Source organism: Dendroctonus ponderosae, unplaced genomic scaffold (genome assembly GCF_020466585.1).
Source record: "Dendroctonus ponderosae isolate FM_Combo_2020 unplaced genomic scaffold, Dpon_F_20191213v2 Dpon_F_20191213_1, whole genome shotgun sequence".
Classification (NCBI taxonomy): Eukaryota; Metazoa; Arthropoda; class Insecta; order Coleoptera; family Curculionidae; genus Dendroctonus; species Dendroctonus ponderosae.
The window spans coordinates 3106073-3120217 of record NW_026017110.1 but is presented as its reverse complement, the minus strand read 5'-3'; the positions used below and the strand labels follow the sequence as shown (position 1 = coordinate 3120217).

General features: G+C 39.7%; 6 protein-coding genes across 9 annotated transcripts in view; 3 read left to right on the top strand and 3 right to left on the bottom strand.

Moving 5' to 3' along the window:
* The window catches only part of LOC125505171 (N(4)-(Beta-N-acetylglucosaminyl)-L-asparaginase-like), a 5716-nt gene extending 2175 nt beyond the window's left edge, over positions 1–3541 (bottom strand). The window contains exon 1 of the mRNA XM_048668427.1: positions 3404–3541. The gene's annotated coding sequence lies outside the window, so the exon portion shown is untranslated. The remainder of the gene's footprint in view (positions 1–3403) is intronic.
* On the top strand, positions 418–2961 carry LOC109535359 (U1 small nuclear ribonucleoprotein 70 kDa). 2 transcript variants are annotated; one of them, XM_019901247.2, is made up of 3 exons: positions 418–475; positions 737–1159; positions 1213–2961. In XM_019901247.2, exons 2-3 carry the CDS (start codon positions 741–743, stop codon positions 2858–2860), a joined length of 2067 nt encoding a protein of 688 aa, XP_019756806.2. In that variant the 5' UTR covers positions 418–475; positions 737–740; the 3' UTR covers positions 2861–2961. The 2 variants fall into 2 exon arrangements, with proteins under 2 accessions (XP_019756806.2, XP_019756805.2); XM_019901246.2 differs by having other exon boundaries at positions 434–685.
* Positions 3542–3570: 29 nt separating the features above from the next.
* On the top strand, positions 3571–5036 carry LOC109535353 (WASH complex subunit 3). The gene is made up of 5 exons (XM_048668449.1): positions 3571–3735; positions 3793–3957; positions 4015–4168; positions 4226–4385; positions 4864–5036. The coding sequence occupies exons 1-5, from the start codon at positions 3679–3681 to the stop codon at positions 4892–4894; spliced, it is 567 nt and encodes a 188-aa protein (XP_048524406.1). The 5' UTR covers positions 3571–3678; the 3' UTR covers positions 4895–5036.
* On the bottom strand, positions 5032–6063 carry LOC109535362 (60S ribosomal protein L44). Its single transcript, XM_019901250.2, has 3 exons — positions 5951–6063; positions 5547–5720; positions 5032–5194 (listed from the first exon to the last, which is right to left on the bottom strand). The coding sequence occupies exons 1-3, from the start codon at positions 5951–5953 to the stop codon at positions 5057–5059; spliced, it is 315 nt and encodes a 104-aa protein (XP_019756809.1). The 5' UTR covers positions 5954–6063; the 3' UTR covers positions 5032–5056.
* A 1232-nt stretch (positions 6064–7295) lies between these two features.
* LOC109535363 (bacchus) lies at positions 7296–11965 on the top strand. 2 transcript variants are annotated; one of them, XM_019901252.2, is made up of 3 exons: positions 7296–7493; positions 10415–10571; positions 10695–11965. In XM_019901252.2, the coding sequence occupies exons 1-3, from the start codon at positions 7392–7394 to the stop codon at positions 10730–10732; spliced, it is 297 nt and encodes a 98-aa protein (XP_019756811.1). In that variant the 5' UTR covers positions 7296–7391; the 3' UTR covers positions 10733–11965. The 2 variants fall into 2 exon arrangements, with proteins under 2 accessions (XP_019756811.1, XP_019756810.1); XM_019901251.2 differs by having other exon boundaries at positions 10692–11965.
* On the bottom strand, positions 11180–13702 carry LOC109535354 (serine/threonine-protein kinase 33). 2 transcript variants are annotated; one of them, XM_048668424.1, is made up of 8 exons: positions 13569–13702; positions 13323–13506; positions 13029–13269; positions 12810–12977; positions 12557–12762; positions 12324–12500; positions 12212–12272; positions 11180–12160 (listed from the first exon to the last, which is right to left on the bottom strand). In XM_048668424.1, the coding sequence occupies exons 1-8, from the start codon at positions 13616–13618 to the stop codon at positions 12135–12137; spliced, it is 1113 nt and encodes a 370-aa protein (XP_048524381.1). In that variant the 5' UTR covers positions 13619–13702; the 3' UTR covers positions 11180–12134. The 2 variants fall into 2 exon arrangements, with proteins under 2 accessions (XP_048524381.1, XP_048524374.1); XM_048668417.1 differs by having other exon boundaries at positions 11180–12272.
* Between the last annotated feature and the right edge of the window lie 443 nt (positions 13703–14145).

Genomic DNA, 14145 nt, shown 5'->3' with positions numbered 1-14145 from the left:
TTTCCGTCCCGTTTTGCATGTTTCTCGGAAGCAAAATGAGCAAGAACGCTCGTTTTTACATCATTCCAGAGATAACTAAATGGCCTTTATTCGAACCATTCGAGCCATAGAATTCGTTTTGGCATCGTTGGATATAGAATTGAAAAGTCGATTCAGTCGTAACAACGTTAGTGAGGAAATTCGAGTAGTTTTCACCCAGAAAGCGAAATTTGAATATCAAACACTTAGGTTCAAGATAATGCCAACATTTTTTTATGACCCCCATGACCCCCCCGGATCCGCTCTTGGTTATTACAAACTGAACCAGAAAAACAGTGATATTTGTCTTCATCTATGGTGATACATTCCCCAATTGCTGCCACAAAACTATAGGTCTGGCAAGGCGCGATCAGCAACTTCGTTACACCGTAACCTCACTTGTGCTCTTGTCAAGACACCTAACCCAATTAAATGTATCATAAACAGAGCTTTGCAGGTAAATTTTGCAAAATCCATTTTACTTTTAAAAGTTGCTGATGTTTCTGCAATGAGCATATGACCCGAAGCAACAGGACTTTAGCACATAAATCCCCAGTAATTATTGACTTCAAAGTTAACTAGAATGAATCGCAAGCTATAGATATACAACTCAACTAGTAGAAGTCAATAGAGAAAACCTGTATAGATAAAACACAAACAAAAATAGGTACAATTTCACTGTAATTCTAGTGCAGAAATGTATGTTTGCTTGTTGCAGGCATATGGAAAGCAACATAAATATGGAGCCGGAGACAGACACTTGGGTTAAGTACGCGAAAACATACGATCCAATAAAATGTGCCTCGATCGATGGCACTGATAGCGAGCCCCATGACAGAGCGGTCCTACGAGCGCTGAATTCCGACTACAATCCAAACCGATTCGTCAAAGGCCGCCCGGAGTCCACAATATTCATCAGCAGATTGAATCACGAAACCAGCAAGGAAACAATAAAAGACATATTTTCAAAATATGGCAAACTCAGAAGGTTCAGATTGGTGAAAGACATTGTCACTGGCATGCCGAAGGGCTACGCTTTTGTCGAATACGAAGAGGAGCAAGCGGCCGAGGAAGCATATCGGCTGGCTAATCGGATGGTAGTGGATGGAAATGCCATTTTCGTTGACTTTGAATGCGAAAGGTTGGCTACTAGAGCGGGATTGTGTCGTTTTGCTTATTGGAGATTGATTTTAGATTGCTCAAAGGCTGGAAACCGCGGAGATTAGGAGGCGGCTTCGCCGGCAAGAAAGAATCTGGGCAGCTGCGGTTCGGAGGGAGAGATCGGCCATTCAAAAAACCCATAGCCCTAGAGTTGAAAGAGCAAGAGGAGAGGAGGCAGAGAGAGCGGAGAAACAGAGCCGATGAACGTCGTCGTCGAGACAATAGTCGCGAGCGGAATAGAAGAAAATCACCACTACGGGAAAATGGCGTTAGCCTTCAAAAAGAGCACAAAAAATCCGACGGAGCTTCCAAAGACCAAACCAAACGTCGACAGTCTTCCAAAGAAAAAACAGACGGCTCACAAGGCTCACCTGCAACGCAAAAATCATCGTCTAGGAAAAGACGCCAATCGACTGAAAAAACCTCTGATGATCCTGCAAAAAAGCCTGAATTATCGCCTCTGAACAAGTCCACTTCTGAAAAGGACGACAATAAACCGCCTTCATCTAAGAAGCGGCCTGTTTCCCCAAAAGAACGCAGCAGACATCGGAGCAGAGATCGCAGAAGAAACCGCTCGAATGAGCGTCGGCGTTCGCCGTTAGCAGGCTTTGGGCGTGCTCGCTCACCAGTAGAGCGTAATCGCAAGCGAAACTCGCCAAAGCGAACCAAACGCACCTCACGTTCGCCCAAACGACCTGCAAGAAAACGCTCACCACGACAAAATGACAAAGAACCAGCGATATTGAGGGATAGATTGCGAAGTCGATCGCCTTCACGCAAGTACGAAGAGGGGCTTTTGCCCCTCGGAAGCGAGCGCCGCAGCAGACGCACTAAACAGGATTCATTAGAGAGACAAGTGAACCATTCCAAACAAAATCGTGATCGATTAGCGACAACTGAACCGAATCGGTTTTTCCAACCATCACCGCACCGGATGAATGAAAGGTATCCGCAATTTGCCCCGTCTCCTGCTTCTCCTCCTCGTCAAGGATCCAGAGAGCAATCGCCTGGGAGGAAACAAGCTAGGGAGGATTATTCTGCGGAGAAAAGTAACCGTCGGCTCCTAGATAATGCCGAATATGCGGTAAGCAGGTCCCGCAGGGCCATTTCTCCGAAACATGAATATTCCAGGCCTCCAGAGGACCCAAGACTCAAACATCCCGCTTATCAAGATTTCTGGCAGCGGCAAGAACAGCGCTACAAGCCATATTACCCTGAAGAGATGAAGAATGGAAAGGAATTTAGCTTTGCTGAATGCGCTCCTCATTTGGGAGCGTTATATCCTTCCTATGGGAGTTATTTAGTGTCTTCGCAGCAGTTTTCTTCAGTTGGGAGCCCTGGAGGGCCCGGCCGTATAAGTGATCAGGCGATAGAGCAACCAAACCAACCGCCTGGAAGGATCGTTTACGACCCGAAGTACGACCAACCTCCTTCAAGGGATCCGCGACTAAACATCACTCAATATGCAGCACAGTTACTTCCTCAACAACCGGTATTAGCGAATTGCAATTATGGGCAAATCGGCGAATATTATCAATTGAGGCGTACCGAGCAAGTCGATATTGGATCAAAACAGCATCAGTCAGCAGCAAGTGCTGGGGAGCCGTTTTCTGTTTCTCGGGAGGTTGCAAAACATCCTAATACCGAAGAACGGTATGTGCGTGGTCGCACTAGACCTTAACAGAGCGGTAAATAGTTGGGAGGATTTTCAACTTAAAATTGTAATTGATAAAATAGACAACAGATAAAATAAACGTAGGAACAAAATTCCTAAAAGGTAAATAGTAAAATTTCCTTTGCTTGCTTTGTTAAGGTTGTCACAACATGCAATGCTAATGGCCTTGGATTTTGGTTCAAACTGGACCCTCTGGACGATTTTTTAATAGTAAGTTGCCACATAAACGGAATATCTAATGAATAGCAGAATGTGAATTAGAATTGGGAAGCAGACAGAAGAAACAAACTTCCGAAAGCATGGTGATGATAATCGTGATTGAATTTAAAAGAATCTATTGATTAGACTTCAAAGCTGACTTGAATGTTGAATTTCTCAAAGACGTTGGCAATTTGCCATTTTTTGGAACTAGTGAGTGTTTCGGGCTTTTAACGGCCGAGAAGCACCTAGTCAATATCGGGACTGTGCCCCAGTCGTTTCATTGAACACTAGAACCTTAATGTAAAATGTATAAAGCGAATGTTGTCATCGCAGGCGATAACTACTTACCGCATAACGTCAGTGAAAATGCTTACTTATCTACATTTACAATTAATATGAATTTAAAAAATGTGTAAAATTTTCAAATTAATTTTCTTTATTATCTGTCTACCCAGAGACAAGTTTCTGTGTCTACCACACCTAGACAGCTAGTAAAATGTCATTTCATGTGGCATCCAAGAGAGTCAGCTGATTTTTGCTTGGCAACACTGAGATGTTTTTGTTTATGTTCAGCCAAAGTGTCAAAAATCACAAGTTTTGCTTTTATATGGAACTAGAAAATAATGAAAATGCAAACCGACGAGCTTCCACATATTAAAACTGACCTGGATTATACTCAGGTATATAAAACCAGTTTGTTGCAGATTTTCAACAATCTCAATTTTTTGTGATTCCAGATACCGCCCATACAGCAAAAACGCATTATCGCATTCGTAAACCACTTTATCACCAACACGGTGTCTTACCTGAACACTTTTTGTCAGTCGTGCGAGTCTCGCTTCATGCAATTCGAATACAAAGTGCAAAAAATTGAGGCCTCCCTACTCATACTGGAGTCCCAAGTAAGTGCTTGTGTCGGCGCAAATTGCTTCATGTTTGTGTCTTCATGTCTCAAATAGCTTTCTTCAATACCAGGGTTCAACGGAGAGCAATCGCCAAGCAACGCCAATGAAAGTCCGAAAGTACCCCAAAGTGAAACACTGGCCTTACCCGAGTTAGTTGATAAGCCAGTTTCAGTAGACTCTGTCCAGGAAAATGTTACAGTAAATAATGGTAAGAAGGTGACAAAAGTTGCTAAGGCAAGTGTTTAGTGTGATCATTTTCTGTTAGAGGCCAATCAGGCGCAGCAGGAGCCAGTTGGGCAAACCGGTGTGAAAGCTAGTGAAGACCCAAGATTTGCAAAATTCTTCAAAATGTTGAAGGTTGGAGTACAAGCGCCGGCAGTCAAGCTCCAAATGAAAGCTGAAGGAGTTGATCCAGCCGTTTTAGAGTAAGTTGTTGTTTTTTTACTTATTCTTCAGTAAAGGCCAAAAGATCTTACACAAAAGTGCTGCCTAATGAGTTTTAATCACTCATTTTAAGTTTTCAATTGGTGTTCAGCCCAATTTGAAAGCCTGTCCGGTATATTTTGCGCCATTAAAAACTGAACAATTTAAACTTTTCTAGTTCAAATCACATTGAAATCTGATTTTTGCATGCTCTATAAACGCAGATAAAAATTGAAAATTTTTTCTCGTGTCGATAGAAAATTGTGAGTTCAAGGAAAATTAATTTCTGAGCTTTCAACCTAATTAAATTTCCACCCTCAAAATATTTCATTTGAGCTGGTTGCATGCCAAGATTGGTTAATTTATTTCTAGTTGCACGATAACTGACGCGTAAACTTTTTTACTAATAAATATTTTAATAACATTTTACTAATAAATAATGTGTCAGTAATGATTTTCTAAAAAAGTACCAATTTTCAGCAATCCAGATGCAGTTATTCCGGATGTGTAGTTTAGGTGAAGTTTCCAATTCCTTTACATACATAAGACCTTTTTACTACTCTAAGGACCACTTATATCACTATATGCACCAAATATATATTTTTCAGACTGTAAATGAAATAAACATTTTGAAATAAAACAAACATAGTCAAGTAATTCTTTATTAACTACTCTAGAATTGGATCATTTGACCCTTACGCTTCTTGTCTCCTCCAAGTTCGAAGTGCTTGCACCTCTTAAGGGGAATTTGCTTTCTGTATTTGCAGTCCGCACATTCCATCCTTAGCACAATCTTTTTGGTGGTCTTTGCCTATGGAGAAATAATTTAATTGTATTACAAAAACCGGTCAAATGCAAGTACAGTGTGGGCGAAATAGGATAAGTTTGGTTCTGTAACTGAGCTTAAAGCAGTTTTTCGTAAAAACTGGATGCCCACTAAGAGCAGGCTGAAATAATCAGAGGGCCCTGTTATAAAATATTTCAGATACCATTGAAACGAGATAAAGTGCTCGTTAAGTAACTGGTTTTGTTCTATCAATGCCCATGTAGACTTGAAAAATTTGGAGTTTTCCTTGGAAACCTCAAGGTTCAAACTATTCAGTTTGATTAAGAGTTTGTTCCCAAAACTCTACTAATGAAATATACAAAACAACGATGTGTACCTTCTTTCTGAAAATTGGCTTAGTTTGACCACCAAATCCCTGTTGTTTCCTGTCGTAACGCCTTCTACCCTGAGCAGCATGACGTTCCTTGGACTTCTTGTATTGTGTTACTTTATGCAATTTGTGAACTTTGCACTTTTTGCAGAAAGTGCGTCGCTGTTTCGGTATGTTCACCTGCAAGAGTAATTACACGTTAAGGGCACTAAAAACACTTTCGCAGCCCTTGACATCTTCTCAATAAACATAACCTACATAATCGAGAATTTTAGTTTAACAAATTATTATTCCGAAAAATATTAGGCCGGCGATGTAAAAGAGCTGCAGATATTCACGTATTTCCTAAGATTATTTAAAAACACTTGCAAATGATTAGGATTATTGTAGATTTGCTTTTTCGAACTCACCATTTTTGCTATTTGACTTCGAAACAGAACCAGTTAGCAAAAGGAAGTGAACGCAACTGGCAGGTGTTGTCAGCTTTCCGTTACTTTAAAACATGGACAGATGTTTCTTCCCCCTGTCGTCAAATTCATTAAATACTGATAGTTTATTTGTGATAAAAATCAAATAATCACAGATTTATGCACTAGAAAAATTCATTGAATATTCTAACTGCCAATGTTCCCTGCAAGTTTTTCCAGGTGCATAGTAAGAGTCTACGTTTAAAACGGCAGTTTGGCATCATGATATAAAATGGCGCCCATTTAGAAAGGCGGTAAATTTAAAATTCTACATAGTGGATAGGCAAGAATATTTTCCATCACAGCCAAAGTTTTTCTGCTGCATAAACATTGCTTCTGTTTAATGACAATCTTTTGCACAAATAAAAATTTAATGTATAAGAATATTGAATTTTTTTCATACGAAAATCGTACGTTAAAGGGCCTAGAGCATTTCAAACAAAATTCTTGAATGAAGAAATGAATAGAAAGTTCCCATGTCTTCTTTAAAACCAGTGGCGTATTAATTCTGTGGAATGATCCAGTGCAAATTCCGCACGATTGTCACTGGAAATAATTCTGTTGTTTCGCAGCACTCTTTAGTTAAAAAGATTTTTTAGAGATTTTCTCAAAATACGCCCTTGAATAGCCTACTTGAAAATTGGCATTTTATTACGAAACACCCAGTACTTGGGGAAACCGACTAGATTTTTCACACTATTTACAACATGTTCCAGATGGATGCAAAATGGTTTAATTAAATGAAATATTTGGAAAGCATAAGTGCAATTTTTACTTTTTCGAACCAAAGCCGACAGCCGCCATTTAAAGTTGCATCAATACCATTAATGTCGGCCATTGAATTACGGAAGTTAATATCGGCTTTAAAACTCAGTTTGCATGTAAAAACTAGACATTTTGTCAAAAAGTTTGTCAAAATTTATCATATCATTAGGATGAGGTTCATTTGGATAATAGCAGAGGTTTTTCTGAGAAAGAAATGAGCATTAGGCAGCGGGAAGAATTTTGAACTGCGCCGCCTGGTGGAAGCATCATAAACGAATTTCGAGATCTCGAAGCAAAACCGCTAGCTCCGATTTGGATCTCGAACCCCTCATTTTGGAGAGTTTCACAATTAATTTCGCAAAAATCATAAAGCAGATTAAAGTAGGGCTTATTTGGAAATTCACATTTATTACTTAGGAAACTGCTGCTGCATGAATTGGTTCTAAATTCGGCAAGCAAAGCAAAGCGGATGATTCGGGTAAAAGCGGCGGTAGTCGGGCAAAGAGGCGCCATATTAATTTTTGAACCAAGCTAGCTTTGAGCCGGTCAGTAGTGTTTTCGACTTTCGCCGCGTTAACTTGCAAGGATTAAAGTAAAAGTCCAAAAAAACATAAACAAAATGAGTACGAAGGAAAATAAAGAAGTCGCCGTAGAAAAGTTGGAAAACGACAAAAGTGCAGACGCCAAATGTGAATTGAAAGGCACCAAGAGGCCGGCCGAGGTAAGTTCAAGAAAGGCACATTTTCTTATTTGTCATATTTTTGTTTTCCGCCATCGTGACAAGTCTTTTGTTGCAAATAAGCGCTAAAAAGTGATGTGTGGCCTTTTTCATAGATACTACAGCGTGCTTTTTCGTTAATGAGTTGAAACAAGGTGACGCTTGTTGCCATGTGAGTTAAAGACCGGTCGTGGAAAAAATGCATAATGGCTTCCTTTCCTCGCCTAAGATCATCTATTAATAGGTTAACAACAACACGTGGATCAGGTCTGGCGTTTTCAAGCGTTTTGGACCCGAAATAAGGAGATATTGTGAAGGGTAAAAAGATTTGTAAACAAAATCCCAAGCCCGTGCATCCCGCCATAATAACGATAACACCTTGGCGTGAGGCTAGCCGGCCATAGCCTACTATGGAAGCGAGCATTCAATATGGCGAAATCAATAGAATCCTAAATGAGCCCCCGAGGCGAGGGTACAGCTTTTTGCCTTTTAATTTAACATAAATAGTCCACGCTGGGAAATTCGAACATCAATTTCCGATTTCTAGCAGTTCTCGAACTGTTGGAAACTTTCAAAATGGCTGCCTATAGCGTGGCGTCGGTATTTGAACATTGGCTAATTCCAATCTAAGCGCATTGCCTTAATTTGTTATTTAATTAATTAGTATCATGCTCTTATAATTATAAAACTGTTCAACCCCCCAAATTGCACTAGAGGTGCGGTTCTAAAAAAGCCAATTTACTGAATAGTTTTTGAGCGCCAAATTCTGATTTAAATCCAATCAGGCCTCCATCCACTTTCAAATAATCGAATCATTGTACTTATCATTAGATAACCGCTGAACTATATTGGAGCCAGGCTCTTGTTATAACTTCACACTTTACTAATCGTGATTGCCCTGACAGCGAATAAATAATAAGAGAGCAAGTGATTTAATTGGGTGTCCTTTTTACTCCCATCAGCTTATATAGGTGTTATTCGTATTTACACATGGTATCTCGTCTTGTTGTAGACTACGTTTTATCAGGCCTCCGAATAGTTAAAGCAAATACTTTTGAAAGTAGAAAAATAAACGTTTCCACGAAGGTATTTTTGATAACTACAAGGAATTGATTTTTGATAGTAAATATTCATCTGGAGGGTATTAGGGGAAGTCAGCAGAACCACAAGTATTTTCTAAGCTTTCAAAAGGCAATTCTAGGACTCCTAGCGGTTCCCGCACTTAGCATGCTTCCCTGCCTTAGTTCCATCTCAATGCGTTTCCGCCTGTAATTTATTACATTTTGTACCTACTTTCCTTCTGTATGAGTTGTACATCATGATTTCAAAAAAATTATATGTAAATTAAATATACCAGCAGTGTTCATTAACGGACATTGCGATGAATGGGCAGATGTTGAAACTTGCCGTGCACGTTATTCCTCCGATTGGTGCGCAAGACCCTGCTAATGCCTTTCTTTGTCTAGTGTGGGATTTCAGATAAGACGTTATCTAACAGAGCGAGATGGGGCGACGAATTAACCTCCTTAAGAGTTTCCGCCTGATTACGGTATTCCGAGGAGTGTTTTCGCAAAGATTCTGGCACAGTATTAAAAAGCGTTGATTTATAACTGAAGCCTTTTGTGCAAGTAGCAAGTGCCGCAAATTCCATTTAATTTGCCAATACCTCAATTTTTTCCTCTTCGGATGATTGAGCATTTTCGCGCGATCCTTATTGTTTTTCGTACGGCTGTACCCTCTAATGATCCAATTAGAGGCGGCTGCCTGAAACAGGCGCGTGTGTCCATCTGCCTGCTGCTTGGGCTTCCGGTCCCACAGGTGTTTTTGCCAACATATTTTCAAGTTCTCATTTTCTTTATTTTTTATTGGCTTTTGCTTTGAACACACTGAATTCCGTTCGTTCAAATAGCAGCAGCGTTTTGTCTGCTAATGACGGGAAAAATCTTACGTTGGAAACGGTTGGAGCATGGAACCCCATTTGGAATTAGCCAGTGGATGATGGAATAAAAAGGGTGGAACTTCTCCCCTTTGGGCCCTCAAAAATAGGTGTGAATCAAATGAACACAGCTGAAGATAGTTCGATTTTCATGGGCTAGTTTTGAGAGGACATTTTTTTGAATCAAAAACATTGACGAACGGAACAGTCCTTCAGGGCATCTGAAAGTTTAAAACCGTTATATGTATGTGTATGAAAATTGGTTGTGATTGTCAGATCAGTCGTAAATAGGTCTTTCGAAGTCTAAAGCCTGGGTCCCATGCATCCGTTTATACGATGGTATGATGATACGAATGTGTTTGTATTGGTTGGAGAATAGAGAACCAATAGAAACATTTTCGTATCATCATACCATCGTATAAACGGGTGCATGGGACACAGGCTTAAAGTGGTTTTATTTGAAGAATGGTTTCAAATATCTCGCCAGTCGATCGGATCACGTTGATATCCCATACGGAGATGCATATTTTTCTAATTAAATGGTACCTAAAATATCATTAACGTCTAAAGTCTGAGTCTAGTAAAGTTCTGAGGCTTGTTGGGGTTGACTAGTTTTCATTACAAAGTCTCGTTCGCGTCCAACACTGGTTGAATTTAACGCTTGTTTGACTAAGTCTGCTATTTGTTTTCAAATCAAACACATTAAATATAGATACAAATAGTCTTTATTTCAGGCAAAATCATCTGATGCCAACATTCTGAAATCGTCTTGTAATCTCCTTTGTTTGTTTATTAAAACCTGGCTAATTTAGCAATATTTTCACCTCGTTGTCGCCTACAGTGCTACGCACGTGGTCCGTCGAATTCTGCCTCCGCCTGTACGTATCCAAGTTGAATGAGAACTTTGGCAACGCAAGCTTTTATTTATATCACTTAAAAAGTAACAGTAAAAACGCACTGGATAAAACACGTGAATTTTTCGTTTCAGGACAAAACTGACGACCCTAAGAAAGCAAAGAAAGAGGAAAATGGCGCGACCTCAGAGGGAGAGGAGTTCGAGGAGGAAGAGGAAGAAATCCTCGAAGAGGAAAGCACCGGAGAAGAAGACATTCCTGAAGGTGAAGATGATGAACTAGATGGAGAAGGTATGTCCTAGTGTTTATTGGAATTTTTGTTTGAATTCGTCGCGGGTTCTGGTTCGAAGTGACTTAAAAACCCGTAACGTGTTCCAGTGCATTTTGGTATATCGAGTAAAATTTTTGCAGAAGATGAGGAAGATGTAGATGGTGAGGAGGATGACGCATAATGAACCGGGGTCGCAGCCGTCTGCCTGTGAAAACGAATCTGTGACGGACATTTTCAGTGCAAAAATAAGAGCTACTTTGTGGCAATGGTGCTGCTGCCAGCTCACAACACATCCCATACGTCGTTTGGCACCAACCGTATCATCATTCATCAAGTTTTTTCGCTCTTGTGACATTTTTTCATAGGTTTTCATTTTTGCCACAGACTAGCTCTCAACTTTTGCTGCTGATGGTTTACAGTGACCGTGCGATGTGTGAACGCTAGCCGCGGTACCTGACCTCTTATCTAACTTATTATTTAACTCCTCCTTCGATTTGTAAAAATGTCCAATTTTATGTAAATGATAGGTATAAATTTAGTTTAAGTCTCTTTTACCTTGATTTTCGTCGCTTCACGTCAACTAGTAGACTGTTTTAAGTTTGTAAAAACGCATTCATTCGTTTTTTTAAAATAATATATGAAAACAGATACAATTTCTATGAAGGTTTGTCACCGTCAACCACCTCATAATGCCGGCAGGTTATTTGAAAGTTGTTCAACAGGTGAGTATCTTATTAAGGGCAATAAAATACAGAAAGTTTTTTAGGCTAAATACATAGAACTTAGTCTAGGATCAATGACTTTTTTTAGATCAGTGTGTTTTGTATGTATGATGCAAAGGTCTTGTAATTATATTTTAAATTATTTAGGGAATTCGCGTTACTTAGTTGTGCTCGTGACCGCACTTTTCTATTCACTGCCAAATGTAGTCTTAGAATTGTATATAAAACTCTTGCAGTATATTTCATTAGGCCAAACTGCCAATGCTCGCGCATTGGAAGTTTGGCTTTCTACTTGTTGGTGTCTTCCTCCAACGGTTGTTTGTTGTATGTAATTTGATTGGCCAGTCTCCCTGTTATACAGGCAAGTGGTGCCTTTATAGTGACTTATTTTTAAAGAACTATTTCAATTGCATCTGTGATGGTTAATTTCATCCGAAATTACCTGTCACAGACCTACACAGTTAAGATTGTCTACATTTTGGTATGGTGCAGAGTTTTGTATATAATTGCGCGATCATTTGGTTGATTCCATTCCAAATAAAATTTTCAGTTGTCATTCTGTATGAGTCAATCCAATAGACCGATACTTTACGGAATTGTTTTAACATAAAGTTTGTCTTAAGATTGTTCTGTACTTCAATGGTGTATGATTTTTGATTGATATAAAACAATGGATTCAAATTGTTTCTAAATAGCTATTTTTATTTAGATCCTTGCTCTAGATCAAAGTAACATTCCTGAATTAGAACAAAATCCCCTACTAATTGATTGCGTTTTAGAGTTTGATGGTCGATGGAAACTGGACGATTTATTCTGCGGTTTCAGATGCGGACCAGTTTTGAAGTACGACTGCTTTAACTTTCACGGAAGATCCGTTTTCTGATTGGCTAGAATTGGTAAGTGAGTAACTGCTAATTGATTAAATTTGTTTGCGTTACTTGCGCCGCTTTTTTGAGACAAACGCGTGGTGGAGTAGTCGAACATGCCATCGAGAAGGCTCTAAAAGTAAAGCGCTATACGTTTAAGATTGAAAATGAGTTTTCCACTAACCAGGCCGCGAGCCACGCGATTAGCCGCTGTATTAGGAGGCGTTGTTTCATTTCGAAACTGCTTCATCATATCGACAATGTTTTGATCTTTGTGCTTGTTGCCTGTGGTTCGTTTATTGTTCAGCCATTGGTTCTCGGTTATCTGAAGGGCGGTGACTCGTTGAACTGGGTCTTTATTCTGTTGAGACCAAACGAATTAGAACCAGCGACTTCAGGCAAAATATGCTTTTTTACCAAAATGGCTTGTAGCAATTCAATGGCCTCAGCACTGACTTCGTGATCTTCATAGTCGGGTTCATCATTGCAGATTTTGAATGAAATTCTCTCATCGGTTTTATCCATGAAGGGTGATCTCCCATATAACATCATGAACAAGATGACGCCTATAGCCCACACGTCGCATAATTCGCTGTAGGTTTTCATTTGCAGAATTTCCGGAGCTGTTCAAAGCAATTAATGGCTTCAAAAGTATTGTCAATGTGCTTACGCATGTAGGTGATGGTTCCACAATAGTCAGTCATCAAGCTCTTAATGCCAACGCCCGATTTCACGATGCTAAGCCCAAAGTCTGTTAGTTTGATGAAATATTCGTCCTGACTTTGGTTGCGATCGGCCAGTAGAATGTTTTCCATTTTCACATCCCTGTGAACAATGTCTTTGAGCGCGTGTTATCAAAAGCAGTCGGTCAGTTGACTCGAGTCACTACCGTTCTTGTGTAGATAAGAAACAGCGTAGGCCAATTGCAAAATCACTTTTTTGGTTACTTTTTCGGAAAACGGTTTCTGATCCAGGTAAACCTTGAAAAGCTCCCTCTGACACAGCTCGAGCACCATGTAGATCTTTTTGGGCGATTCGTACACTTTTTCCAGATAAATAATATTCGGATGACTAACGACTTTTAAAATCTTGATTTCCCGATCCACCTCAGTCAGCTTATTGGTGCCGGCCTGAAAATTTTACGGTACAGCGGCTTAAATATGCCAACCACATAAACGTTTACGATATTCTTATGTACGATTTTTATTGCCCATGATCTGTTCATCGCCTTTTCGATCGCCATAACGACCACTCCGAACGAACCGTGACCGATTTCCTCTTTGAACTCGTACACTTCGTAGACTTTTTGCGCTTCCGATATTTTTATATGCTTCACATCTCGGTCTTTCAAGCGAAGTCCAAAGGGGCTGCAACAGTTCATTCATTCAATCATTTATCTTCATTGAATGTGGCTGAATATTTTCTTTACTCTTTGCTGTAATCTTGCTGATTTTTTAGTAATTTCGTTGAACTCCACATGGTGTTGAGATGTTGCTAGATAATTTAACGAATTGTCAGAATGAAGGAACGTTTTCAACTGGTGTAACTGGTCAGATGAGTGAGAAAATTGGGGAAGATTAATTTAAAAATTACACAGCAAAATTACGAATTATCCTTCTGATTTTCTCCATCTTTGCCGTGCTAATTAAAAAGCAAAGACCGGCGCCATTAAAAAGGCAAAGCACAAAATCCTATTGGCCACCAGTATGTACCGATTTATCACCCATTGGTCAAGGGCGGATCCAGGGGGGGGGTCATGGGGTCATCCCCCATTCAATTCTATATCCAACGATGCCAAAACGAAATCTCTCGCTCGAATGGTTCTTGAGAAACTTCGAGAAAAGCAGCGCCATGTTCAAGTGGATTTTGCATCTCAAAAAAAAACCACGCAAATCTAAAACTTCTTGAATGCAAGCATTTTTTGAGAAAACTGCAACATTTCCTTATCGATGGTTCACTTTCTAAAAAGGCCATTTAGTTCTCTTTGGAATGATGTAAAAACGAGC